The sequence below is a fragment of the Phyllostomus discolor genome, chromosome 7 (assembly GCF_004126475.2).
Source record: "Phyllostomus discolor isolate MPI-MPIP mPhyDis1 chromosome 7, mPhyDis1.pri.v3, whole genome shotgun sequence".
NCBI classification, from domain to species: domain Eukaryota; kingdom Metazoa; phylum Chordata; class Mammalia; order Chiroptera; family Phyllostomidae; genus Phyllostomus; species Phyllostomus discolor.
This window is the reverse complement of record NC_040909.2, coordinates 16,834,727-16,861,044: the sequence shown is the minus strand read 5'-3', so window position 1 is coordinate 16,861,044 and position 26,318 is coordinate 16,834,727. Positions and strand designations below refer to the sequence as shown.

The window sequence follows — 26,318 nt, the reverse complement described above, 5'->3', positions numbered from 1 at the left end:
CTGGTAACTAAGATAACTATTAAGTAATTGTTAGGCCCAATCTAATGGGCGTGCAATCTACAATTCTCTCTCCCTTTTAGAGCTATTTCTTTCTCACCTACTTGGTGGTCTCAGGCTGTTTCCAGGGCCCACAGTTCCTGCTGCAGCAAGATATCCAGGCTTGCGAGAGAACGCCTTCGCCCGTAGGAGAGACGCAAGCCGTGGCCCTCACCTGGGACTCCAGGAGTAGAGTGTTAGCAATCATCCGGCCAAAATTTTAGAATAACTGAAGACAGAAATTGGCATGGAATGGCCAATCGTGTTTACTTCTATGGCAAATTTTAATGTTCTTGATCCCTTTGTCCACATTACATTTTTGAAACCTGTTTTTTAAACGTATCTCATTAAAGTCACGTAGCTACTGAACTCTGTTATTCCAGGGCAAACCATAACAGGCCCTCAGAAAGTACAATATTAGTAAATCGATAAGTGGACTAATGTTCTTGATCCTACACTCTAAATATCAACAAAATATCTTTTAAAAATTATTCAGGCTTTATCATTTCAGACATTTGGCATATATAATTTTAGCAGCCCCGTCAGTGTTGGAAAGTGATGTGATTCTTACTGCTAGAAGCCTTGCTATGTCAGTTTCCAGCAAGCCTGGAGAAGACTGCTTAAAAGGCAGATTAATATTTGTTCCTAAAATATAGTCTAACATCAGGGTATAATTCCACTACAGAACAATTTAAGTTCATTGTCTATTCATCTAAGAAAGATGTTATAGTCTCTTCACAGTATTTCAAAGAGTTGGATGAGTTGGTGGTGTAAACATTTCTTCGTGGGAACTTTATACAATGAAAAGAGGAAAAAAAAAAAGGTTGATGGATGCGTACTCCAGCTAATTGAAGTGGTTCTGAGTCAACCAGATGTTTTCAGCTGAATCATGCCCACAGATGCTATTGCTTCATTACTCCTTAATCTAGGGATTACCTCGATTGGCTAGCTTGGTGACATTTGAGTGTTTCAAATAAGCTCGCCTCCCTTTTGTTACATACTTTGTAAAGAGCTCTTGTCTAAAGCCGGCCTATCTTCTGCCCTGGAAATGTTTTCAAGGAAGTTATCAGGGCTGTTTGTTTTTCCTGCTCTTGGATGTGGTCTTTGGTGAGGTCAGACGAATGGAACGAGAGCTGCCACAGATGACACTGGAGCTATTTCCACAGCTGGCTGCGGAGAGTGGGTAGGCCCTTACAGATGAGTTCGCATGTGGAGGTAGATGATACGAAACATCTGCCACAACAGGAATAAGCACAAACAATGTCCCTTTGAAGATTGCCTTTTAATGAGGAGGTGGGGGTTCTGTCTCCCTAACAGGAATGAAGGATGTAGTTGTTGGCAGGCAGATGGCTTCAGACTTGCTCTTGCGTGAAATAAAGCAAAAGTATACATTGAAAAATCTCTGACGCTAGTCGAATTGCCTGATTTTGCTGAACATCCTTTTCCCTGCCTATTGCATGTATAATCTATAAGAAATGGAAGGAGTGCTAAAAGAAAAAGGTGGGGGGGGGAACTAAGAAAAAAACTCCTTCTGAATATTTTTCTCTTGAATGACTTTAATACAATAGCTTCATTTCAGCTGGTGGTTGAAAAGTCAAAAAGAGCGTACTTTTTTTGCAGTAAGTTTAATGTATTTGTAGTGCTATGTTATTTCTCATAGAAGTTTAAAATAGTAATATAAAAAGGGTGTATCATCACGGCCACATGATGATAAACTCTTCAAAATTTGAATACCAGCTAGCAGAACATAAAGTCATTTTTTTCCTTCTAAGAATAATAGGAAATGAAAATATCTTAGTGAACTATTATAAGAGAATGATAATAGTTTAGTTTCTCATTCCATCTACCTTAAAAAATTAAAAGCAATGAAATTCACATATATTTTTCTCTCATAATGTTGCTATAGAAAGAAAAGTCTTGACTATAGATCCACTGATAGCAACTTCATGGTGAATATTAGCCAACACTAAACTTCTAGGTCTCCTGTTGCAAGACCAAAAGGGGTGCTACTGTCCCTGCCACCCTCAGCCTGTTATTCTAAACCAGGGGTGTCAAACTCATTTTCCCCAGGGGCCACATCAGCCTCGCGGTTGCCTTCAAAGGGCCAAAATAATTTTAGGACTGTATAAATGTACCTACTCCTTAACTGTTAAGGAGTTGAAATTACATTTGGCCCTTTGAAGGCAACCAAGAGGGTGATGTGGCCCCCAGTTAAAATGAGTTCGACACCCCTTGAACTCTCTTCCAAATATAAGTCCTTTGCAAGTGCTTCTGGTTAGCAGAAGTCACACATCTCTACCAACAAGGGAGTCTAGGAAAGGTAGTGTGTTTTCTTTTAATTATACATTGAAAAGGCAGGATTCACTTTGTAGGGAAAGGTAGATAACACATGGAGAGAGTATGAGATACTCCCCCCCAGGAAGTAATTGGATTAATCTTAACGAGAGATAGTAAGTGTTCAACCTAGTCAGTAGCACTTGAAAGGAAGGCGGAGAGATTTTGGGGACATTTATGATGCAGCATTGATGAGACTTGACTATGGGTTTGTTAAAAGTAATGAGAGAGAAGGAGGAGGCAAGGATGACTTGGAATTTTCCATGTTATTCCAAGAATCAAAAAGAGGAGAAAGAATATGCTCTGAGGATAGAAAGGGAAAGAAAATATTCAGAATGGGGTGTGGTTGCTTAGAGTTGTCTGAGATGCTACATTCAGTGAACAATTGGAAATTTGGGTCAGGAGTTCAGACAAAAGGTCAAGACGACAAAGAACTTTTAAAAACTGTAACTTTGAAACTAACTTGAGTACTTTTGATTAATTCCATGAGGGCCTAACAAGCAGCAATAGTTTGGAATTTTGCTTCTAACATCGTATTAAGATCATATATTTATGGCATATATAAAGACGTGACTCACTACTCTATACCTCTTAAAACTTATAGCACCTCTTCTAACACTGGGTCATAAAAGACATTTCACACTCTTTGGTGATGTTAAATATTTGGAAGGATGGAAGTTTTAGTTTAAGGGTTGCCATGAAAACGTCTCATATGAAATAAAAGAAAATTTTTTGTAAAGAAGACTTTTTTGATAAAGGCAGAAATCCTACAGGGACTGTTGAGAAACTGAACTAAATATCTAGCTGTGTGTTGTTAAAACACATTTCTAGGAAGAATACTAAATGTTACCAAGATTATTTGAAGCTTCTTGGCCCTAAAATAGGAGCTGCAAAAGGAATTAACAAAATGATTAAGAAACAAACCAAGAATCTCTTTAGAAGCAATGCAATAAAAAAAATGTATTCAGAGACAGGGCAGACATAAAAAAAAAAAAAACCCAGATTTGACCTTGATTGGGACTCACCTGAGGACCCTATTGAGCTGCAGAACCTGACTCAGCTGGGCTGGGCTGGACCTGAGTCTCTGTATTAGGCTCCCAGGTGATGCTATCTGGTCCTGGACCACATTTGGAGGAATAAGGTGCCAGAGGGATTAAGACCAATCTACTGAACTTAGAAAAGTCACAATGACTATTATAGCATTACTGTTTAGGAGAAAGGGCAATAAAATCTATGTGAAATAAAAGATGTTTTGATTTATAAGCTTCTACAACAAACAGGACACTGAAGAAAAGAAACAAAATTGGTTTTCGTCTCATCTACTGGACAACTGTATGTATATGAATGGACATCTTGCAGGCCTCAGAATATATCTTGGCTGGATGCTAATATGTAAATTTTTAGCCTTAGGAGAAGGCCATTCCATCAGGACGTATTTTATTTCAGCGTTAGATCTCAGAACGTTTCATCAATAGTATATATACTGAGTTTGAGACGTGTTAGTGACAATAGTACTAACAGAAAATGTAGTTTAAAGGGAGTGAATTAGTTTTTTTTTAATTGAATCTTGACTTCACACTTGTACCCTTAGGTCTAGTTGAGTTGCCAGCTCTAACCAGGCAAATTTCTAAAAATGTCTTAAAAGAGAAAACAAATAGCCCAGAAATGTCCTCTGAGGGACCACAAAATAAAGTACATTTTGCAGTGAATTGCAGGACAAGGAATAGCTACTTCCCTAGTAATAGCCAGAATCAAGGTGCCTTGTGACATATTTGGGCAATTTGCACTGTAAACAATGGCCATAAGTAGGCTAATGGGCAGCTTCTCCTCTTGATCACTCCTGGGGTTTGCAAAGTAATTTCCCAGGCCCCTTCACCAGTAAGATCCTGCAAGACCTTGAAAACGACTCACAGCCAGGTGTTTGGGCCTCTCTGTCAGTGAGGAGAAGTTTTTAATGAGAAGCTCTATGACAGCTCACTGTCCTGAGTGCTGGTTAAAGTGAGATAAACCTTTTACCAGACAAAACCCCATAAATATTCAGACATCTGTGGGAAACCTATTTGCCTGATCATTTGGAAAAAGGCCGGCCTAGAATACGGCTTCTGACGTGCATTTTGAACTTTCTGTATGTTGAAAATCGGCTTGGAGTGATTACTGTGTAAGTGAGCGAAGCATTTTTTAATCTTATCACATGGCAAGGTTTGACAACAACCTTGGGCAGACACGTGGCTATTAAATGGTCTGTGGCATGAGAAAGCCCTAATAAAAAAGTTTACGTAGCATTTGTGTCAGTGCCTTGACCGTGATATACACATATATAAAAAAACTGCATCCTGTGACGAGGTATAGGTAAGTCCTCCGTAGAATGGAAACTCTGTAGTGATCTCCAACATTACAATTCCTTGGGGAGTGTGTGCCTCTTAGAAGCCCAGAAGTTCTCATACTAAATGACAAGAACATCAAGTCAGCAGTGGCCAGACGTGTGTACTTTTAAAGGAAAACAAAGTATTGAATGGATGGATTTTTAAGACCATCCTGTTATCCAGTCAAGGGACTGCTTATTTCCATTGAATCCTTTTGTCCAGTGTCCGCCTGGAGTTTCTGTTGCTTTTATGTCCCTTTAACGTCATGAATGCCCCGGCCGATAGGCAACTGCCATTCACTCATTTCGTCATTCAGCACCATTACAGCCTATTTTATGATAGACACTGTGCTAGGCTTTAGAACCCACTGGAAAATGAGTAACCATCATGGATGGCACGGCGAGCTTAAAATCCAAAGGAGAAATAAAGTACGATCATGATCCAGGTGTGTGCCAAATGTCATGACAGATGAGAGAAGCAAATGCCCAACAACCCAGATCAAACACGGGAAACGTTCCCTAGAATGTACCATTTGATCTTGGGGTACACCTGCCCACCTGCTGTAGATGCCCGGAACTCCTGGCAGAGACACTGAAAGCGTGAAAGAAAGACGGGTCAGAGAAGGATGAGGTGTTCAGCGTGGTGGGAGGAGCAGCTTGATGTGGATAGTCTTGGGGAACTAGACTGGAAGGGAAACTGGAAGTCAGGACGTCTTTCTGGAGCCTGCGTGTCATGCTAAGGAGGCGATCCTGGAGTCAGCTGTAGGAGGCTTCTTGTGGAGATGCCATGTGGGACTATAACAGGAAAGCTCAGTCTTGTGGGCAACCCTGCTGCTCATTCAATCTAAATAACTTCTTCTGGACAGGACGAGTAGGAATAGAAACTACTTTGATCCCATCACTGCATTGCCTTATATGGTCTAAACTCCTCAAACATATTGTCTTACAACAGTCATTGGCTCAAAAGTGCTGATGCCCTAAATATGTGACATTTCCAATATACAATAATATCTCGCAGGTACTACTGAGCTATAAAAATTTGATCTAGGCTGTGTTTTGGTAGACAAGGCAATTTAACATGGTCTCCTTTATATTCCCTCTTGGATTGAAAAATGACAATCAGTTTTGCTCATCTGTTTTTTTTTTTAATTTTATTTATTTATTTTTAGAGAGAGGGGAAGGGAAGGAGAAAGAGAGGGAGGGAAATATCAATGTGTGGTTGCTTCTTGCATGCTTCCCAGAGGGAAATATCAATGTGTGGTTGTCTCTTGCATGCTTCCCACTGGGGCCTGGCCCACAACCCTAGGCATGTGCCCTGACTGGGAATCGAACTGGCGACCCTTTGGTTAGCAGCCCACGCTCAATCCACTGAGCTACACCAGCCAGGGCCCAATTTTGCTCATCTTTAAAGGGATATACATATTTAAGGGGTTATCTTTAAGGTAGGAAAATGGTAAGGAGCTGTCCTCCATATCTCTGATACAATTTTTGTATTATATATTCTATGAGTAGATAACAGAAGTTTTCTTTGTATCTTAAAAAGTAGAGAAGAGAGTGAAATATATTATGACTAACCCATTCATTTGGTAAGTGTCATAGCTTAATGGCCTTTAATCTTTATTTTCTCAAATCTCTTTAAAATAATTTTGGAACTGTGTATGTGTATGAGGAAGGCATATACCTTAAGAATCCTGCACCCTGGCTGGTGTAGCTCAGTGTATTGAGCACGGGCTGCGAACCAAAGTGTCGCAGGTTTGATTCCCAGTCAGGGCACATGCCTGGGTTTCTCTCTATCTCCCTCACTTCCATCTCTAAAAATAAATAAATAAAATCTTAAAAAAAAAAAGAATCCTGCAAAGTAAAGACAAAGGACTTGGGTTGCACCATTAGTTTTTCTACATAAACAGTGTGATTCCTTCATATCTTCAGAACATACCACGTGGATTTTTGTAGCACACGCGTTTGTGTTGAGAGCCACACTTGATTAGGGGACCAGAATGGGAAGCCAATGAACATAAATTCACCCTTTGTTGCTGAAGCCATTAGAAGCTCACTGAAGACTTGGGATCCTTCAGTGCACACTTAATATGTCTATTGGCACGGCCACTATAATCCCATAGAGCAGAAAAATGAGAGGAAAAGAATATAGTAACCCACATGCATAATGAAATTCCTTTTATCATTTTAACAAGTTTAATGACGCAAGAGCTAATTGTTCTGTTGCACTTCAGTCCACAAAACCATCTGACCATCACGGCCCACATCTTCAAGTTTTCAACTCTCCATCAATAATGTACCATATTTACATTTGGATCTATTAGAATTCTAAAGAAGCTTGTTGAAAACATCAAAAGTCACTGTCAAACAGATTACTTTTAAACGTAAAACTCTCTAAAGGATTCAATGAAGCATTGTTGAGAATTCTAATAATCTATGTACTTGCTTTGGTAAGAAATACTTCAATGTGACATATTTACTTTATATTCTTATTCAAAATGACATGATTGTACAAATAGGTACTTAAGCAATAATTGAAACCATTATTCACAGTTGAATAGGCATGGTATTTAATTAGCATTCCTTTGAAGGGGACTCCATGGTTAAAACTAATTTGGTTTTAATGTTTTGTAATATTACATATTTTAAAAACAATTTCAATCAATGATAACTGAGTGAAAAAGCAACCACATGAAATTAAAAATGTTTAAGTAGAAAAAGAAAAAAACTTTTTACGGCTAATATTCTCTCTTTAGATAAACTATTACATGACTGTTCTAAAATGCCCCACATCTAAAAATCATACCCTTACCCCCCAGCTACACATCTCTGGGTAGCCATCCAACTATTATACCAATGGAGTCTAATTTGTCTAAACTGAGAGAACAGAAAACAACTCTAGGTAGACATATCTCTAAGATAAATGGCAATATAAATTTGAACTAAAAAGTTATCATATAGCCACTGAAAGTCACATAACAGTCTTACTTCCTTTCATTCATTATAGGATTTAGACAGTTGATTTTGATATCATTTTGATGTCAAGTGTTTAAGAAACTGGTTTATATCATGAATAGAATTTCAGTGTAGACGCTAAGATTTGACGTTAGTGGCAGGGAGCAGAGAGTAGATAGATATTTTGTGCCATGTTCTAATTGTTGCAGTTCCAAATCTCTCATTTGGTGTAAATTGAGCTTATAAATATGTGCCTGCCTATGCCAGGGTTTCTGACACTCAGCACTAATAGTTTTGTGGCTGGATAATTCTCTGTTGTGAGGACGTGTCCTGTGTGTTGAAGAGTGGCTTCTACCAACCACGACCCCACCCTCTCAGGGTCAGCCACGCCCCTTCCACAGTTTGACAACCAAAAATGTTTCCTGACATTGGCAAATGCCCCTTCTAGATAAAGCAAAATCAACCCTGGTTGAGAATATGCACATGATTTATACCTTTTATTTTAATAATTTCCACAGATATGCTATGGTGATATTAATAGAACTTTTTACATCAAGGGAATTTCTGATCTCACTTTTAAGACTATGGTGGTTGAAGATATTAATAAATGCACAAGTATGTGTGCTGAGCCATGGTTTTCAAACCGACCCTCGTGAAACCAAGTTTTCTCAAGAGCTTTGGAATGCTCCACTTTTGATGAGTATTCTCAAACGTGTACTTTTCAGTGCCTTTTGATTGGAATTTTGTTATGTCATCATTCTTCCAACCAATACTTATGAATTATATATGTGTTATATGCCTCATACTGTAGACAGGATGAAGACACTATAATTTGACAGTGGTGAACTAGCAGGCATGATTTAAGCCCTCTTAGTATGAACATTCTAAATAAAAAATGTTGCTAGGTATTAGCCATTGTTTTGAATTTAACTGAACAATTAGAGGCTGTGACATAGGAAAGTAATTCACAAAACCTGTTCTGAATATTTATTGCATGCAATTCCTATTCACAGGGGTTACAAAAGACGTGTGAACATAACCCTGGCCCTCTTGGAAGGTATAACACTGAAAGAAGCAATTAGAGAATAATAAGGGGAAGGAAGGGATTAAGGACTGAATTGGAGTCCTAGGGGCATCTTGATTCCCACTCACTATCATGATTCATCAATTTATCATGTTCCCATACTGCCCGTGTTTGTCTGAGCTCATTCCAAAGGGCTTCAAAAATTGAAGTCATATCTGCCAGCTCTGCCACAGCTTTTGGGATTTCAACTATAATTTGTTTTAAAGTCAGGTTGCCCCCTCTAAATTGGTTGGGAATTCAGTAAGGTTGTGGAGGATTCATGAGTGTTTCTAAGGATGGGGCGGGGGCAGGGGAAGGGGGAGGACTTTCCTGCTCCTTTTTTTCCTCTCATCCCAAGGCAGCAGCCCTTCATAAACCTCACCCAACACCCTCCTTTACTAAAAATAAGAAATGAAATGTTAAAAACCACCCACTCCAAGATCAGTGAAAAAGATTAAACATCTCTGCATATCCATCAAGGAATGTTGCACAGGAATATTGCGGGACACTGCATTTGGATACCTATTTCCCAGATTCAAAGGACTGCCTTTATGCCATTCATATCATTAAACCATCCTTGCTATTGGACAATCACTTCCACTCACTAGTGTACTTGTCAGCTCTCATCCTTCTCTGCACTCCACTCTCCCTGTGCTGAAGACAGTCTGGTGTACACAAACTCAACTAAACGATTGTCTGACCAACTTAGAAATATTACAAAATTGACAGAGAGGCAGAAAAACATAAAGGTCAGAAAGAAGACAAATAACCTTAAACCATATTTTTTGAAGTCATGTTAAATGAGTACTATAAAAAAACTCCTATAGTTTTGCATAAGTCATTGCAGGAAAAGAGGGTATGTGCTCACAGGGGCATCTACATACAACAAAAGGGAAAAAGGGGATAATATTTCTTTTCTTTTTTTTTGCTTATATTATCCAAATCATTTTCTTCCCTCTTACTTTTACATTCTGAGGATTTCAAATTCAGGCCTTGCCGAGATTTCAAGTGGGAAGAATTCCCACATGTCCAACAACCCATGAGAGACTGAGCAAATGGAAACATGTCAGGTCATCAGGCAGAGGCCTGAATTATTCAGATAATTGCCCATTTCAGCTCATCAAAAATGTAGGCTTGTTCTCTTTGCATATTTAAACAAAACATGATGCGATTAGTGCTTTAAAGCCTCATGCCTTATCACAAGGCTGCTTTTTGACACACAATTAAGAAACGGTATAAATAACATACAGCCAATTCTTCATATTGAAGAACTGTAACATGGGTTTGTACAATAGCAATTTATAAACAAAGCAGACTTCTCAAACTTGAGGGTGCATCAAAGTCATCTGGAGATGTTAAAACACAGATGACAAAACACAAAGCGCAGGGGTTCTGATGTTTTCTCTGGTCCTTAGTTTGCTGCTGCAGGTCCACAGATTGCAGCTGGAGTGTCACTGGCCAAGAATATTGATGGTCAACGGAAGATTCCTACAGGTGCTTCTTCGCACTGTAGACTGTAGTCCATGTCCTGGCTTTAATATAGGTTTTTTTATGTTTCTTGGTTTTTTTATTTATACAAATTACAATTTTTCTTCCTGCCAATACTCATTACTATATAATTCTATCACATTAAAATATGAACAATAAACTATGATTAAAATATACTAATGATAATGATGTTTTTCATGTGTAATGCCTTCTATGTTGTTTGCCAGATATTGTAATAAAGTCATGATTGCCTCATATAAAAGTCCAAGGATGGGGCTCACATTAGGCAAGACTTAATCTACATGCTCAGAGGATGTCACGAGAACCTACTTTTGAAGTTTTGACTTAAACTACAGGCGAGGTCATCACCTAGTGGCGCTTGTGATGCAGGAGAAAGGAAAATTGAGTGAGATACTGAAGAAGGCAAGAGGGGGTGATCAGAGACATTTGAACAGATTATCTGAAGGAAAGACATTCCAACCAGAGGGGAATCCCATTCAAAAGTAATGAAGGAAGGAGGCTATTTGGACTACTTGAGAAACAGCAAACAGCTTAGTGTGCTAAAGCAGAGTGAACCACTTGGAGAATGAAATCAGAAAAGAAACAATAGGCCAGTTAATGTAGGACCTGGTTAGGTCATTGCCCTGAGTAAGAGGGATAGCCATTGGAGGATTTAGAACAAAGGAATGGCACGGCCTGATTTACATTTTAAAGGATCGCAGGTTGCTGTGTTAAAGGAGATCAAGAGGAAATAAGAGAAAGCAGGGAAACTGATCAGCAAATTGCAACGGTGTAATATAGGTTTTAAGCCAGCTATGTGTGCTTCTGTTGGAAGAGAGCCTACGCATGTTTTCCCCTATTTGCCAATGATCTTATATTTCATTTGGGAAATTAAAATATTGATGAGCTCCCCAAGACTTAAAATGTCTCTCAATTATTGGCAGAAGGTTAACAACGCAGATGCTTTTCTGGCTTTAGGTCAGCTATGTTTACTCCACATCAGGGATCTTTGGAAACTTTATCCAAATTGCTGTTGAAATTGTTTATTTCAGAACTAGGGCGACCAGATCCGCCCTACATCTCTTGAGTGTGAGCAGCTTTGTTTTTGCAGAGGCAGTGGCTAAAATAGAGCAGACATTTCCATCAGCTGTTTGGTCATTGTGCTTTTTAGTGGAATTACAGCGTGTTATAGTATTTTTCTTTGCAGCTTAAACTTTGAGCAAACCCAGACATCCAGAGATGCTAAAATGAAAAATCTGTTTCCTTTTGCCTTGCCATTTGCCAAGCAAACTCTGTCAGACAGAACATTCTATACATTTTGAATCAGTGAAATTACCCTTAATGTGCTGGCAACATCTGTCACAAACACTCTGCAGTCTATGGCTTAAATGCGTTGGTAAGAAATGGATTTGACGGTATATTTAATGAGGCACGAGTATAGCTGAGGCCACTAGTTTGGCCTTAACAGTCACAGGTTTTTCTTTTCCTTTTATGTTCTTTCCATCCTTTTTCTCGTCCATGTTTTAATGTCCTATAGAATACAAAGGACATTCTGTGATGAGGGACTTGTCTAGCAAACACCATTCTTTGTTGTAGATAACGAACACTTCCAAGTCTTTAAGTTATCTTTCCCTGTGAAGTGTCATAAAAAAATTGTTTCTCCAAGAGATTGGTGCCTATACTTCCAACTTACTCACTGATTATAAAGTTGTTTCATCCCTTGAGACTGTTAAGGAATTTATGTTCTTAATAATGTAGGAGGGAATCCTTGTTTCACTGACCATCTTCACTGAATGGGAACAAGAGTGGATGTTCTTACCAGTCATCCCCCAAGAATTATTATTATTTTGTTCATCTACTTGCAATGACTAGTTTGGTTGGGAAAAGAATGTTTCCCTTAGATTCTTTTACACCCCGTGCCTCGTGCTGCTACTTACAATTCCACATTATGACACATCCCTCCCCACTCTTCCCTCTGATTGTCAGGCGTTCAGTTTGTACACAGAAGCAGCACTCATTCTGTGGCATCTGTAATCAAATGAGTCCCCAAACACCTTCTGAGAAAGGATTCTTTAAAGAAACCAGACAGTCCTTCCTAAATTAATTCCGAATGCAGGCATTCAATCCTTCTACTCTTATCATGCATGGGTTTGATTCATCTGTCACATACTCACATATCTCATTTGCATATTGCCTTCCAAACAAAGACTCAAGTCTACCTCTCCAAACACTGGGGAATGAGGTCACCCCCGAGGGCTTTGTGAAGAAAATATTCTTACCAAACACAATTTGGTCTTTATCTCTGATTTATGACAAACAGTCTTTATGTGGCTACAGCAGACTGATTAAATTGAGAAGTTTCCAGGACTGTGACAGTTTAGCTCTATGTTAGAATCTCTAGGGGCAAATATTCTAAAAAGATAGGCTAAGTCTCAAGTTCAAGAAAAGTATTGAAGTTTTGCACCTGCTAAGGATTAAAATGTTGTGAATGTACCACTTTGGGGTTGAAAAAATGCTTTAGGACTTGTCTTAACTCGGAGATTATTCTATATGGTTTTTCTCTAAGTGATTTAAGAACTAACTGCAGCTCTTCTTAAAGTGTTTACTTCTGGTCTGGCACAGCAAATACCTGAAATGAAGCCCAGTAAGTGCCTTTTTGAAAATATAAAATAAAGATGCTTTTGCTAAAGAAATGCAGACAGCAGGAAGAAAAAGTGATGTGTCTCTGAGTTATATGTAAAAGTTTTTATCATGTTTCTCATTCAAGAGGCATCCTGATGAACAACAATTCACCGAAGCACCATAAATTTCAAACAACACAAATCCGCAACTGGGTGTATTTACAAGCTAAAGACCTATAAAATAACACATATATTTTCCGATTGATTCTAGCTCAAAAGTCCTAATGCCTTTTGGAACAAAGCTGAATCTGTATATTAAGCATTTCCAAATATCTGGCTCAATTGCTGTTCTCCCCCCATATTCATGGGAGGAGCCCATAAAAAAGGGCTGAGTGATTGCCTTGGTCTTTTAACAGATACAGTTGGGAAGTTGAATTTGGAAAGTAACATGAGGAATTAATCACCCTGAGCAAAAGCATTTTAGGAAACATTTGCTCGTGGGTAATTAGTTTGGGGTCTGAGAGCCTGTCGTCTACTTGCATCTCTCCTCGTTTTATTTCTTCAGAATGTTTACTTACATGTATGGGGGGGGGGAGTCACATAGTGAAACAACAATGTTTACAGAAAAAAATAACATGTTATTACCACAGAGCATTTAAATGAGTTGTTATAGCATGAACTTCTGCCTTTATCATCATCTTGAAAACACTGGAATTATGTCAAAGATTCCCTCCAACCCTAGATTTTTAATTTTTTTAAAGGATTGTACTAATTTTGTCTCTCACCAGCAATCATTTTTTAAAAGATTTTATTTATTTATTTTTAGAGAGGGAAGGGAGGGAGAGAGAGAAAGAGAGAGAGAGAAACATCAGTATGCTGTTGCTGGGGACCGTGGCCTGCAACCCAGACATGTGCCCTGACTGGGAATCGAACCTGCGACACTCTGGTTCACAGCCTGAGCTCAATCCACTGAGCTACACCAGCCAGGGCAATTTTTAATTTTTAAAAAATATTGTTCTATTGCCTAGGTTAGTCAATTAAGGCAGACTAGTAGGTGGAGGAAAAAGGAGGGGAGGGTGCAAAGCCTGACTCTGCTTCAGTAGCCTTGTGACACTTTATATACAGACAGATGTTGTTTTGAGTGTCTGGGGTTGTTTTTTTGCATTCCAACAGTTAAAATAAGTCAAAAAGCATGTTCTAGAAGCAGGCTTTTCATAACACCTGATGAAATACTGGACATTTTTACATTTAAAAAAATTTTTAGCAATGTTGTGTTTGACCAGCTTTGAACGGTTTAGTCTCCTTCAGTCTTGTGTCAGAAGCAAAGAGAGAATGAAAGTAGGTCAAAATATTTAAATTTAAAATCATGGGAAGTAGTCACTTTAACTTTTATAGCACTTATATTAGATTTTAATATGTCCTTCAAAGAGATCCAGTCAAGGAACCCATCTGGTCCAGCCTTATCATCCCAGTGGTAGATTGTATTGAGGGTGTTCAAAATTACATTTATCCATGTAAATCCTGGATAAATGGCATAAACCAAAAGTTTTACTCAATATCCATAAAAACTGGAGAGAAAGGGAAATCTCTCTTTATGCAGAGAAATGTGTATTGAGAACAATGAGAAAGGGAATGCATACGGTATGTTGGAATACATCCTACCTTAAGGATTGGAATTGTAAATAGCAGGCATGCTTGACACATCACAGATCAGTCACATCAGAGGAAAGGGGGTCACTAATGCTATATATATAGATGAACAGAAGATGATATGGATGGATGTAAAAATTATACATGGTTGCATTTAGCCTTTTCCATAAAATATAAACAGATTGGATGTTAACACAGTTTACTGTTTAATTGTTTTAAAATTTTTCTCCCTTGTGGAGCATATTTTCAGATGGGCATTGTATGTGCTTCCAGGGTGCTGTGATCACGCCGACGATGGACCATCCCATGTCCATGCAGCCAGCAAACATGATGGGCCCCCTGACACAACAGATGAACCACCTTTCGTTGGGCACAACAGGAACGGTGAGCTGAAGAGTTTGTTCGGTCTCATTTTCTTAGACTTCTTCAGTAAGATGAAACACTCTCTCTTCACTAGCATTATCAGCAGAACTGGTTCTGTACCTTCGACTAACACACCTTTCAGGTTCCAGTAGGAACAAGCTGCTTTCTGCATGCACATTCGATCCCGGGACATGTTTTCTCCCATCGACAACCCTGAAGGTTGTGCTGTGTGGCATTTAAATGGGAGTTACTTCTTGTTCTCAAGTCACAATGCACCAGGTATAATGTCTGTTTTTGGAAAAGTGTTTTTATGCATGCACCTGCAAATCTAGACCTTGTAACTTAATACACTTGAGCCTAATATTCTTTTCCCAGATGCTTACCACTTCAGCTAATATATCATCCCCAGGTTACTCACAGGTGAGCGGCCGACCTGGGCTATGACTAATATGCAGGGCTTTTTATTTATTTTCAATGTTTAAGTCAGTAAAAAGGAATTGAGAGCCTGGCATAATCGAGATCTTTTCATCTTGCCTTTGAATGTATTGACATCAATGATGTCGAAAAATAGGACAGGAATCGAATGTACTTGATCCTTTTTAAAAAATAAGCTGGCGTATTTTTTGACTAGCCATTATTTTTCCTTAAAGAACAAAAGTATGCTGAAAAATGCCTACCCCAGCCTTGATTTTATATCAATGAGGCATTTGAAATCATTAGTAAAACTTTTTGTTTGTTTGTTTTTAAATCTGTTGAAAGACAATTCCCCAACTAATCAAGAAGGCACATGTTTACTACAACCTGCACCTTTGTTAGTACCATTATAGAGAACTGTTAACAGTTTTTATTTTTGTAACTGTGAAGGCAGGCGTTTTGTTATTTTTAAAGAGGTAGAAGGAAGAAGATACGTTCTTTTTATTGAGGCAGCTTAAGTGTTACACAAAGAACAGTGGACTTATAGTCAGGAACCTAGACTCAAATCTTGACTGAGCCCCGCTGTTTCCATCTGTCCTGGGGGAAATAATGTCTTCCAGCCTCAATTTCCCTCTCTGTCTAGTCGAAGTACTGAACGTGATGGGTGGGGCCCCTTTGACTACATGTTTATATGTCTTTAAGCCTATATGTCTCATAGTCATCCCTCCTGTGCTGATGTCATCTCCAAATATCTTCATATACTATGTACACTAGCTTCATATTGTAAATTTTAACCTTAAAGCAATGGCTGGCTTGCCACGTAGGCTTTTTTAGAATATAAGAAGTTTCTGACATGTCCACCGAGGCCTCAGTAATCTGCTCTAAATCAGAAGAAAGTCCATATACCTAACGGAAAGGGCCACTTTGTTTCAACAGAGAAATTTAGTTATATTGGCATAAACAAAGTACCAATCTCTAAGGCCTCCATTGCTAAATCTATAAAAAGCAGTTGATGATCCTGTACCTGTCTGAAGGCTTGAGCTGGGTCAAAGGAATCCTTAGGTCTCTGACATAGACATTTAAAAGTCATGTCTAAGAAGACATTTAACTCTCCACTGTGGCAGAGCTAACTGTCATCAGGGAGATAGAACTTGAAGATAATATTTCCAGAGCTTTTAGCAATGTATAAGGATTGTTTGTAGTCACTTGCTCATGTATGAGCAAAACAGACCCCGTGAACAGTGTAGGGAGACCTGAAGTTTCTCATGTGCCCGCTATTGATTTCCCTTTGTATTGGCCTTAATCTCCTTAAAGGATCATAAATTCTCAATAAGTGAAGTATTGCAAGCTTATTATATTGAATAACAATCTGGAATCTGATAAAAGAGGGAGTTATAATGCAAAGCCTAGCAAGAAACACTTTATAAATCCTACTCATTTGAATCAAAAGCAAAGCCAGCTGACTTGCTGAAGTTTGAATTTGCAAACTGGAAAAAATGTAAGAGCTAAGTTTAACTCAGATTATGGCTGCATCCTTTAGGGAATTGAAAAATAAACTAAAATATACAGAACAGATTTAGAATTATAATAGTTATTGGTTCAACAAGATATATTGCAATTAGCATTTGAGCGTTTTCAACAAGGACACATTTATACAAGACCACAATTTTTACCCAGCTGGCAATAGCCAAAGTGTTTAAAAATGATGTGCACTCTCTCCTGTTCTTAGCAAAAGTTTTAAGCATATGCCTTATTTTTAATACCAAATTTCCTGTAGCATATTTTTCCATCTTTCCTCCCTTCACATTTGCACTAAAAATGCTTATGTATATTATAAGCTTTGTATAAATCAATGTTTTGCAAAGGAATAAAATTTCATGAGGCTCTGGAAAGGAAGAGAGAAAGCAATATTACCTTGTTGATTTATTCAACAAAATAGCACTATGCTTAGTGTCCAGAATACTGTTATATATATTTCTTGATCTGTCACTCTTATACTTTAATGTGGCATCCTAGATCCATTTTATGTGAATTTTTGATCCATATTTGGAGTGGCTATCAAATGTTCCCTCCTATTGCATCATTTCAACACACTTTATCACTGCTGGGAAGGTGGTCTGTTGTCACGGAAAGAACAGAGGAAGCTGGAATCAAACTTGAGCGAGTTCAAGTCTGGCTCGGCTCCTTATTAGCTATGCATGTTTAGGCAGGTTATTTAACCTCTCTGAACTTGTATTTCCTTTCCACAAGGTAGGAAAAATAATATTTACATTCCAGGAAAGTTGCCAGTGTTAAATGGAATGATATATGTGACATACTTAATACAATGTGAAACCTCATAGATGCTTATCACACAAGCGGTCCTTACCCGCCTATCTTCAGTGGCCTCGAACCGGTGGGAATCTAATCCAAGTCACCAGAAGGAATGTAGGAAATTATCAAGTCCACAGCACACAACTCACTGGCCTGCTGTATTTCATTTGGCATACCTTATTTCTTTTACATTTCCACTTCCTTAGCGTCTAACACACTCTTCCAGGGCTGTAAATCCAGAAAGTTCCTGGAGGCCAGCCAAGTCACATTAATGAATAAAAGTTGGCTGAGTTTATGCAACAAACCCTAGAAATATATAATCAAATCTGGTCTGTCATGTACTATAAATATAAGTAATTTTGAAGATTATATTTAAATTACATATATTTTTAATGCAATGCTAACAACATCTCTGAGTGTTGAATGAACTAGGAGGTGGCGCCCTGGGCAGCCTGGAACACGATGCCACATCTAAGGAAGGCAGCCACTACTCAACTCCAGCCTGCTATTGCTACATAGGCATACGGACCTGGGGCGGCCTCATCTTCCAGTTGTTTACGATAAACCAAATATTTGGATCTTAATGGAAAATTTTCCTATATTCGAATATGGAGCCCAGTTGGTCCCCAAAGCTCTCAGATTGTGAGCCCTGACCAAGGATTTCCTAGGTCTCCTGAGACCCCTCTGGCCCTTGCTTCTTGTCTTTCACAGGCTGCTAAGACAGGCTTTCATGTCTTCACTTCTCATTAATACGTGATTTCCTTAACAATGTCATCCACTTTCATGATTTGGAACTCTGCTTGCTATGCCAAACACTCCTAAATCGGAGTCCTCAACACTAACTTCATCTTAAAATTGTAGACCCATTTGTCTAACTACTTGCTAACTATCTCATGTAACTCTCCTTCTGATATCTCTAGGTCAGCATGACCCAAACTACTCACGTTAGCTTCCCCAAGCTTCCTCCCCACTGCTTCCTCCCCTTCCTCTTATATATATGTTCCTGCTTTTTATTTCCTCTCGAGCCATATCCATCACCATTTGCCCTGTTAGTCAAACGCTACACCTAGCACTCAGTCTAGGTTCTTTCCTTCTTCCTCACCACCATATGCAATTACTTTTCAATTCCCACCAATTCTGTCTCATAGACATTTGTCAAATACATCCCTTCCTCCACATTTCTAGCCTCTGTGCCATGGACCTCATTTGATTAATTATAATAGTCTCCTAACTATTCTTCCTGCTTCCTGTCTCAATTGGTTCCAATCCATTCTCCACCTTGTTGTCACAGCCAGTCAATCTAAAGTTATCCCAGCATGTCTCTCTCTTACCAGTAACTTTTCAGAAGCTCTCAGACATCTAAGCTCACTGAAATTGTACAAAACAAGGTGTGAGCAGTGACAACTCAAGCTTAAGACAGTGGCCTCAACTCCAGAAATAGGGTCTAGGGGCAGAAGTAGAGAGAAATCCAGTGAACATTCTAAAGGCAGTAGTTGTCGGCGCTAATGGGGAGTTGGCACTAGACTGGAATTTTCCAGTGTCAGAAGGGAGGGCCTTAGGCCATGGGCCAGGTCCCACTTTCCTTTCTAAGATCCCTGGGGAAAGGAGTATATGCAGACAAGTCTCTTTTTCATCTTCATAAAATTAGATATATATGGTCCCTTTCAACCCCCAGTTTTGAAACGGATACCATGTGATTTAATTAACCTTTCTCTACCATTTGCCACCTCAAGTACTTGTTGTTTAACTCTCTACCTATTTTTAAGCTAGACAGAATCTTCAGCCCTTAAGAGAAATGAATTTTATGCAAGCAGTGTAACCGTTTTATTCCAAGGCTCTGCTGACCTTGAAGAATTTTCTAGCTTTTCCACTTTTTTGTTTATTTTTTGTCACAGGAGTCCCTGGATAGAACCAAAGCCCTGATAACCGTAATGTCTTACTACTTTCTTGTAAGCTTTAGCAGAAGCCACTGGGGATTCTACCATGTTAGGAGAACCTCCAGATTGCATGACAATCTTGCTTTACAAGTTTCTTATCTCCTTTTCTTTTGTTCGGTCGGTGGTCACCCAGTGGCTTACAATGTCACCGCAGTGTGTGGAAAGAAAGAAAAAGTTTTTGTTCTGCAGGCTCCTTATCGGCAGCTCTGTTTGTGTTCTCCAAACCACTGGTGATTTGTGACCTCACTGGGTTCGCATGGTGTAACCATAGCCACTCGCCAAGATAACCTTATAATTGTACTCCATTTGTTCCCCATAGTTCTCTGATTTTTTTTTTCAGCCACACACCATTCCTTCTTTATTACTCAAACATTCTGACAGTATCTGGTGAAAATTCTGAATTACTCATTTTCCTTAGAGATTGTCTTGTCACACTTATTAGGTATGAATACGAGTATTAGAAATAAAAATAATGAAGTGCATTGCACAATCCTAAATGGACTCATGACTAGGAAATAATATTGTAAATTCATAAATGGTAATGAGTATGTCTTCTTAAATGGTCTTCGAGGAAAAAGTGTCAGTTAATTAAAAAATGGTCAAGTACAAGACCAAAAATATAGATAAAAGGAAACAGTCTTCACATTTTGTTAACTCTTATTGTAAGATAAATAAACTTTGAAGGTAGTCTTTAAACAGTAAAAAATAGGCATTAAGTGAAAGTGTAGTATTATGAAAGTTTAAGTGCAAATATTACGGTTTTGCTGTTTAAAAATGGATTCTGATTTCAAAAAACTAGAACAAAAATGCAAAAGCTCAACAGATAAAAGAACATAAATAGATGGTTGAGAAAGGAGGAAATAGAATGCCAAGAAAAATGAAAAATACAATGCAGATAGTCATTTAGTCAAATACACACAGAGACATACACACATGACCCATTAAAGTTCTAAAAACAATACACATCACTGATGAAAGTATAAAAAATAAACATTCTCAATATGCGATGATAAGAATCTAAACTTGTAAAAGTCCCAATTGGACAACATGGTGGATAGTCAAGTTGCTTCAAAGCAGCTCTACTGAGTGACCAATAAGTTTTGGTGTTAGAAGCTATTCTATGAAAATATTCTAAAATAGCAGAAAAGCCTTTATACCTTAAAACTATTCAAGGTACTGTTTTTATAATGTCTAATAAAGAGGAATGATTAAGTAAACCATAAGCCATCCATGCATTAAAATGTAACACTCCATGAGGCTTTAAGAATTTAAAATGAATAGGAAAGGATTATGTATAATTTTTAGTCAAAAGAGCAGGGTGTAAATTTGCATGTGTGGAGTATAGTAACAAATAAGAAAAAATATATACGAAGTAAGGCTGTAAGAAATACAACAAATGCGGTTTATTTCTGGATTATGGGATTAGGAATGATTTATATTTTAATTATTATATTTTTCTACATTCTCCAAGTATACAACAATAAGTATGATTTACTTTATTATTTATTTTTAAATATTATGAAATATATTTGGAAAAATGACTAGTGGCATGGTCTTAAAATTAACTTTTTGTTGGTAGTAATAATGTATGATTGCAGTTATTTAAAAAGCACTAGGAATTGCTATCACTATTAATAAATATTTGTAGACCCTTTAAAAATGATTCTACTTATTGTAGCTTTGGGTATTATAATCAACTCACTAGTTCACATACCTGTTGTGAGAAACAAAATAACTCATGTCTAAGGTTTATTTGCTTTTGAATCTTTGATCAATGTTTGCTTTTGCTGGTCAAAGTACCTTGTAATGTTGATGTTTTTAACATTGTCCTCTTGTGGCAAGGAGATTAAATGGAGAAATTTCTGGTAGTCCAAATGAAGTTTTCAAGTCAATAGAAAAATGAAGTCTGAGGTCTTCGTTTTTTTTTTAAAGAAATAATGATTATATAAATGAAATAAGCGTCACTCAGAGCATACATTTAATCATGTTTTGGCAGCTTATTTGAATGTAAGCAATATTTGGTCCTTTTATACAATTTACACCTCCAAGGGTGTAATTTACACATCCAAGGGGTATTGGGGCTGGATTAGAACTTTACATTTCTAAAAGTGGGGGCTTTGGTCCATAGGCCAAACCCAAATTCCTTTTTTTAGACCTCTGGCTAAAGAAATTGTATTAAGCCAAAGTTCTCTTTCATTTTCAAAAAAAGGCAGATGTATTTGGTCCCATATAACCCCAAATTTTTTAATGGATGCCATGTACTTTAATTAGTTGTGCCCTACTATTTGCCACCTCCAGTACTATGACACTTTGCGAGAAGACAGCATTCATCTGTTGAATAGATTCTGTTCTGTCTCTGCTCTCACTGTTCCAGCACACAAAGCTCCGTGGCCTTGACCGACAGCCACTGGGATCAGAGTGGAGCTGAGTGATCAAAATGCATCAGCCCCCATACAGTATGGAAATGTGCAGTTTTTTTTTTATTATTTATCTCTTTTAAATTTTCCATTCTTTATTTTTATCTCCAGGACTTTGTTTCATATTCTCGGCTCTTTCCAGATGTGGCCTGCCTTGTAGAACTTTTGGGTCAGCCAGAGAGGGTTCAAATTTCACGTTGTTACCCTGTGAAAGTGACCAAAATAATGAGAGACTACAGAAGATGACAGTGTTCTGGTACAGGCTCTCCTGTCCTAGCGAGTCACACGGGGCCTAACCCTGTATTCAGTGTGGTGGTTGTGGGGACCATTGTATCAACTGTAAACTAGATGGGGGTCACAGTGCCTCACAAGCTTGAAGGTAGGGGGCTTAGGCCACCACGTGACATACAGTGGGCACTTCCAAGTTGTAGAGCTAAGATTCTATTTTATTTTCTTTTGTACTTCATTGCATTCTTTCTCATGCTCTTCTCATTCAAAGATTCAGTCCCAAGACAGGATTATGATACTCCACCAGCTGTTGTGTCAGGTAGGAAAATTCTAATTCCTTTCAGACTTGATTGGTGGGGAGAGATGGAGGTTGCCTGTTTTTTTTTTTTTTTTTCCCAAAACTCTTTAAAGCAGTGATTCTCAACAGGGCCGGGTGCAAGGAATTTAAATTTTAGTTCTGGGGCAGGGAGTAGGGGCGTGTGAGGAGGTAGGCAGAACATTGTTCAAAAAAGTGCATTTCATATTCCAGTCCAACTTTGTATATGGAAAATAATTATGTTGGTTTTGTAATAAAAAGTAAAAGCTCAAAGACATTTGGTCTGTTAAGGATACGCAGAACGTAGAGTCTATGTTGTGTGTATCGGTGGTTCTCAAGGTTAGAAGGGTTCATTGCAATTTCTGAGAAATGGAAGATTTGTTGATAAGAGATTTATGGAAGAAATGGATATTTACGTTTATAAAGGAGGGCACAGATTAATTTAAAAAACTAGTTTGAGAAGCACTGCTTTAGAGACTAGAATTCTTCTGAAATCAGAAATCATCCCATTTTGCTTGCTCAGCACACAGCCTAGTGTCTCACCCATAGTAGGTGCTCAACGCAATTGTTTGTTGAATGAATCAAAACTTCAGATTTGTTCCAAAAATGGTATTTGGGATATTGAAAGAGAAGCTTCCAATGTTCCACTTGTACAGCAAAGTAGCAGAGATTGATTTCGGCATATGTTAGTATCTTGAGGATTTTACTTAGCAATATTTAAGTTGTTTCATAAAATTTGGTGGTGCAGTTTATAATAGAGTATATGTATGTGAAAAGGTGGGTTTTTATTTTGGACTTCAGGGATCTTGCGCTTTCTTAACTTTGAATTTTGGTTTCCTGCGAAGAGAAAAATGGGCACCGTTTTTCATTTTTGTTGATTTTTTTAAACTAAATAAAATACTGGCAGCCTGAAGAGCTTTGAACTCTTTGATCCTTTCATGTGTTAGATGATGAGGACATTAAACCCCAAGCAAGAAAGGCAGTGGAGAGACAGAGCAACAGATGAAAGCCAGAAAGAGAATGAAAGAGCCCATCAGTCAGTAGAGTCGGGCCACTGTTTTGAAGCAGGGAACACCATGTTCTTGGCTACATGGTTTGCTTGACCCAGCATCCAAAGGGTAATTCTTTCCTCATGTCCTGCGAACTTACTTAATTGTGCTCACGGCTGAACATGCATCTTACAAGTTCAACTGTGAAATAGTGACTCAGCTTTCAGTTGTGAAGTCACTTTGCTCCTCTTGGAGAGCTCTATAAATTGTCGCTTAAAACGTCACTTATCTTTCCCCAAAGTGTATTACCTAGCACCTTTTAATGTGCCTATTTCATTTAGCATACTTTGCTTAATGTAATACAGCCTTCATGTGGTTTAATATATGGCATCTTCGTTTAACCAGAGGCATCTACTCCTGAAAGTGCATCAATATTAATAATAGAAAAATACGCACACTGCAACTTTACTAGGTTTCCTGATTTCACTTTTAAGAACACAATAAAAAAAAAGCAATGAAAATGTCAAAAGCACTTGCTAGTAGCATATCATTGAGGCAGAACATCTGGCTTGGAGTTCCCACCTATGCCACAGACAGCTGCCACTGGAAGTTCCTGAGCAGAGAAATGACTCAATCAAAGTCGTGCTGTAAGAAACGTAATCTGGCAGTTTCATGTGTGCTTAAGGAGTAAGAAGGAGCAATCATATAGAGCAGTTCGAAAGCCCAGATATGATGTCATTAAGAATTTTTAAAAAGTGCTAAGATACCATCAGAGGAATACAAATGAAGGAGCCAATATGGAAGTGACAGGAAAAAGAACAATTTGGGGGATTTTAAAGTTGTTTTCCCCAGAGAAGACTGAATGGGTGGTTTGACATCTTATAAATTTGCACAGAGTTCTTTGGCCAATTTAGCTACCTCTAAATGAAAGGAGACTTGCCTTTTAAAAATATTTGTAAATTGTCTGGTGTGAACAACATGAGTGATTTTTGAAAAATTGAAATATCCCTTGCCCAACCCTTGGGCAAATCAGGAAAGTAAAGTAGGCAAAGGTGTTTTAATATAAGTCCCTTCCTAGGTGCCCTAATATGCCAATAATGGACAACTCTAATACTAGTCAATAGTTTGTCAGTGTCAGAACAAACTGAAGCATCATACTGTATTGGAGTTGAAGTATCTGCTTCATAATCTACAGAGACATAACCCTAATTTCATTCAATCAATGTATCCAATGTTTGTTGAACAACTTCTGAGTGTTAGGCACTACACTCAAGTACCAGTTATACATGGATGAATACAAAATAGACCACTGATTTAAAAACATGGTCTAATTTAATGTTACGATTGTTGTTTGTTTGTTTTTTATGATGTTTAAATGTGTGAAGTAGGGTAGAATTAAAACCTAGAATCTAAAAAGGAGATCGGAAACCTGTGAAAATAAAGCGAATGCTGAGCTGGATTTGGAGGAACACGTAGGAGTTGACCAGCTGAACGAGAGTGGGAAAGGTACAGGGGGCAAACGGAGCAGGGTATGTTACACTCACAGAGACAGGAAACTGTGGGCAATTAGATGACAGCAAGTCATTTGTTATTCTTGGTGCAAAATGTCACAATGGCCGACACTAAGGCTGGGTCAGGGTAGATCTGATTGTAGAACTCTTTTCTACCCTGAATCATATGTCACCTTTTAAAAATTTATTCAAATAATATTTATTGGGAGCAGCCATTACTGTGTTGGCTGCTAGGGATGCAACTTTCCTCTAAGAACCTAGGATTCGCCCTGGCTGGCGTAGCTCAGTGGATTGAGCGCGGGCTGCGAACCAAAGCATTGCAGGTTCGATTCCCAGTCAGGGCACATGCCTGGGTTGCAGGCCACAGCCCCCAGCAACCACACATTGATGTTTCTCTCTCTCTCTCTCTCTCTTTCTCCCCCTCTTCCCTCTCTAAAAATAAATAAATAAAATCTTTAAAAAAACCCTAGGATTCAATTAGGAAGTTAGATACAAAAGGTGATTCCAACACAGTGTTTTAAGAGCTTCCACTTCTGATGTTTAGGTTTGTAAACTCTCCAATAACATGCCTGAGTTCAGAATCTACTTGTGTAACTTACTAGTTGTAGGAACTTTGGAAAGTCACTTAACATCTCTGTAGCTTAAATTACTTATTTGAGTAATTAATAATAATTACCCAATATGATTGTTGTGAGAATAAACAAGATATAGCTTGTTTAAAACAGATCCTTCCCTGGCTGGCATAGCTCAGAGGATTGAGCACGGGCCACAAACCACAGCATTGCAGGTTCCATTCCCAGTCAGGCCACATGGCTGGGTTGCAGGCCATGGACCCCAGCAACCACACATTGATGTTTCCCTCTCTCTCTCTTTCTCCCTTCCTTCCCTCTCTAAAAATAAATAAATAAAATCTTGAAAAAAAGAAAATAAGAGGTGGGTATTTTAAAAAAAAGATCCTAACATAAAATAAGTGCTCAAATGTTAGTAGTAACAACTACACTAATCACTCTTGTTACAAGATGCTATGGTGGCACAAAGAAAAAACAACTAGTACACAGTAAAGGTCAGAAAAAGTGGAAGAAACATCTCCATGGAGAAATAAGGACACATGGGAATTAATAAGTAAAAACTAAATTGAAAGAGAGAAGTTTCAGACCAAGGAGGCAGCACATACACAGACTCTTGGGTAGCAGCAGGGTATGACAAATTCAAGGAACTATAGATGGTTCAACAGGACAGGGATACATAAAGAGAGATGGGGAGAAGAGAATGTGAGTATGGAGAAGTTAGCTGAAGCAGTATCAACAGAAATGATAACTTGAAC

General features: G+C 38.3%; 1 protein-coding gene across 9 annotated transcripts in view; it reads left to right on the top strand.

Annotated features, from left to right (window-relative positions):
* RBMS3 (RNA binding motif single stranded interacting protein 3) overlaps window positions 1–26,318 on the top strand; it is a 623,271-nt gene that overhangs the window by 543,425 nt on the left and 53,528 nt on the right. For 6 of the 9 annotated variants that reach the window (XM_036031516.1, XM_036031512.1, XM_036031513.1 and 3 more), the window contains 2 exons: window positions 14,780–14,890; window positions 22,450–22,497. In XM_036031516.1, coding sequence (XP_035887409.1) covers window positions 14,780–14,890; window positions 22,450–22,497 — 159 coding nt within the window. The remainder of the gene's footprint in view (window positions 1–14,779; window positions 14,891–22,449; window positions 22,498–26,318) is intronic. The other 3 variants (XM_036031515.1, XM_036031514.1, XM_028518001.2) reach the window with 1 other exon arrangement.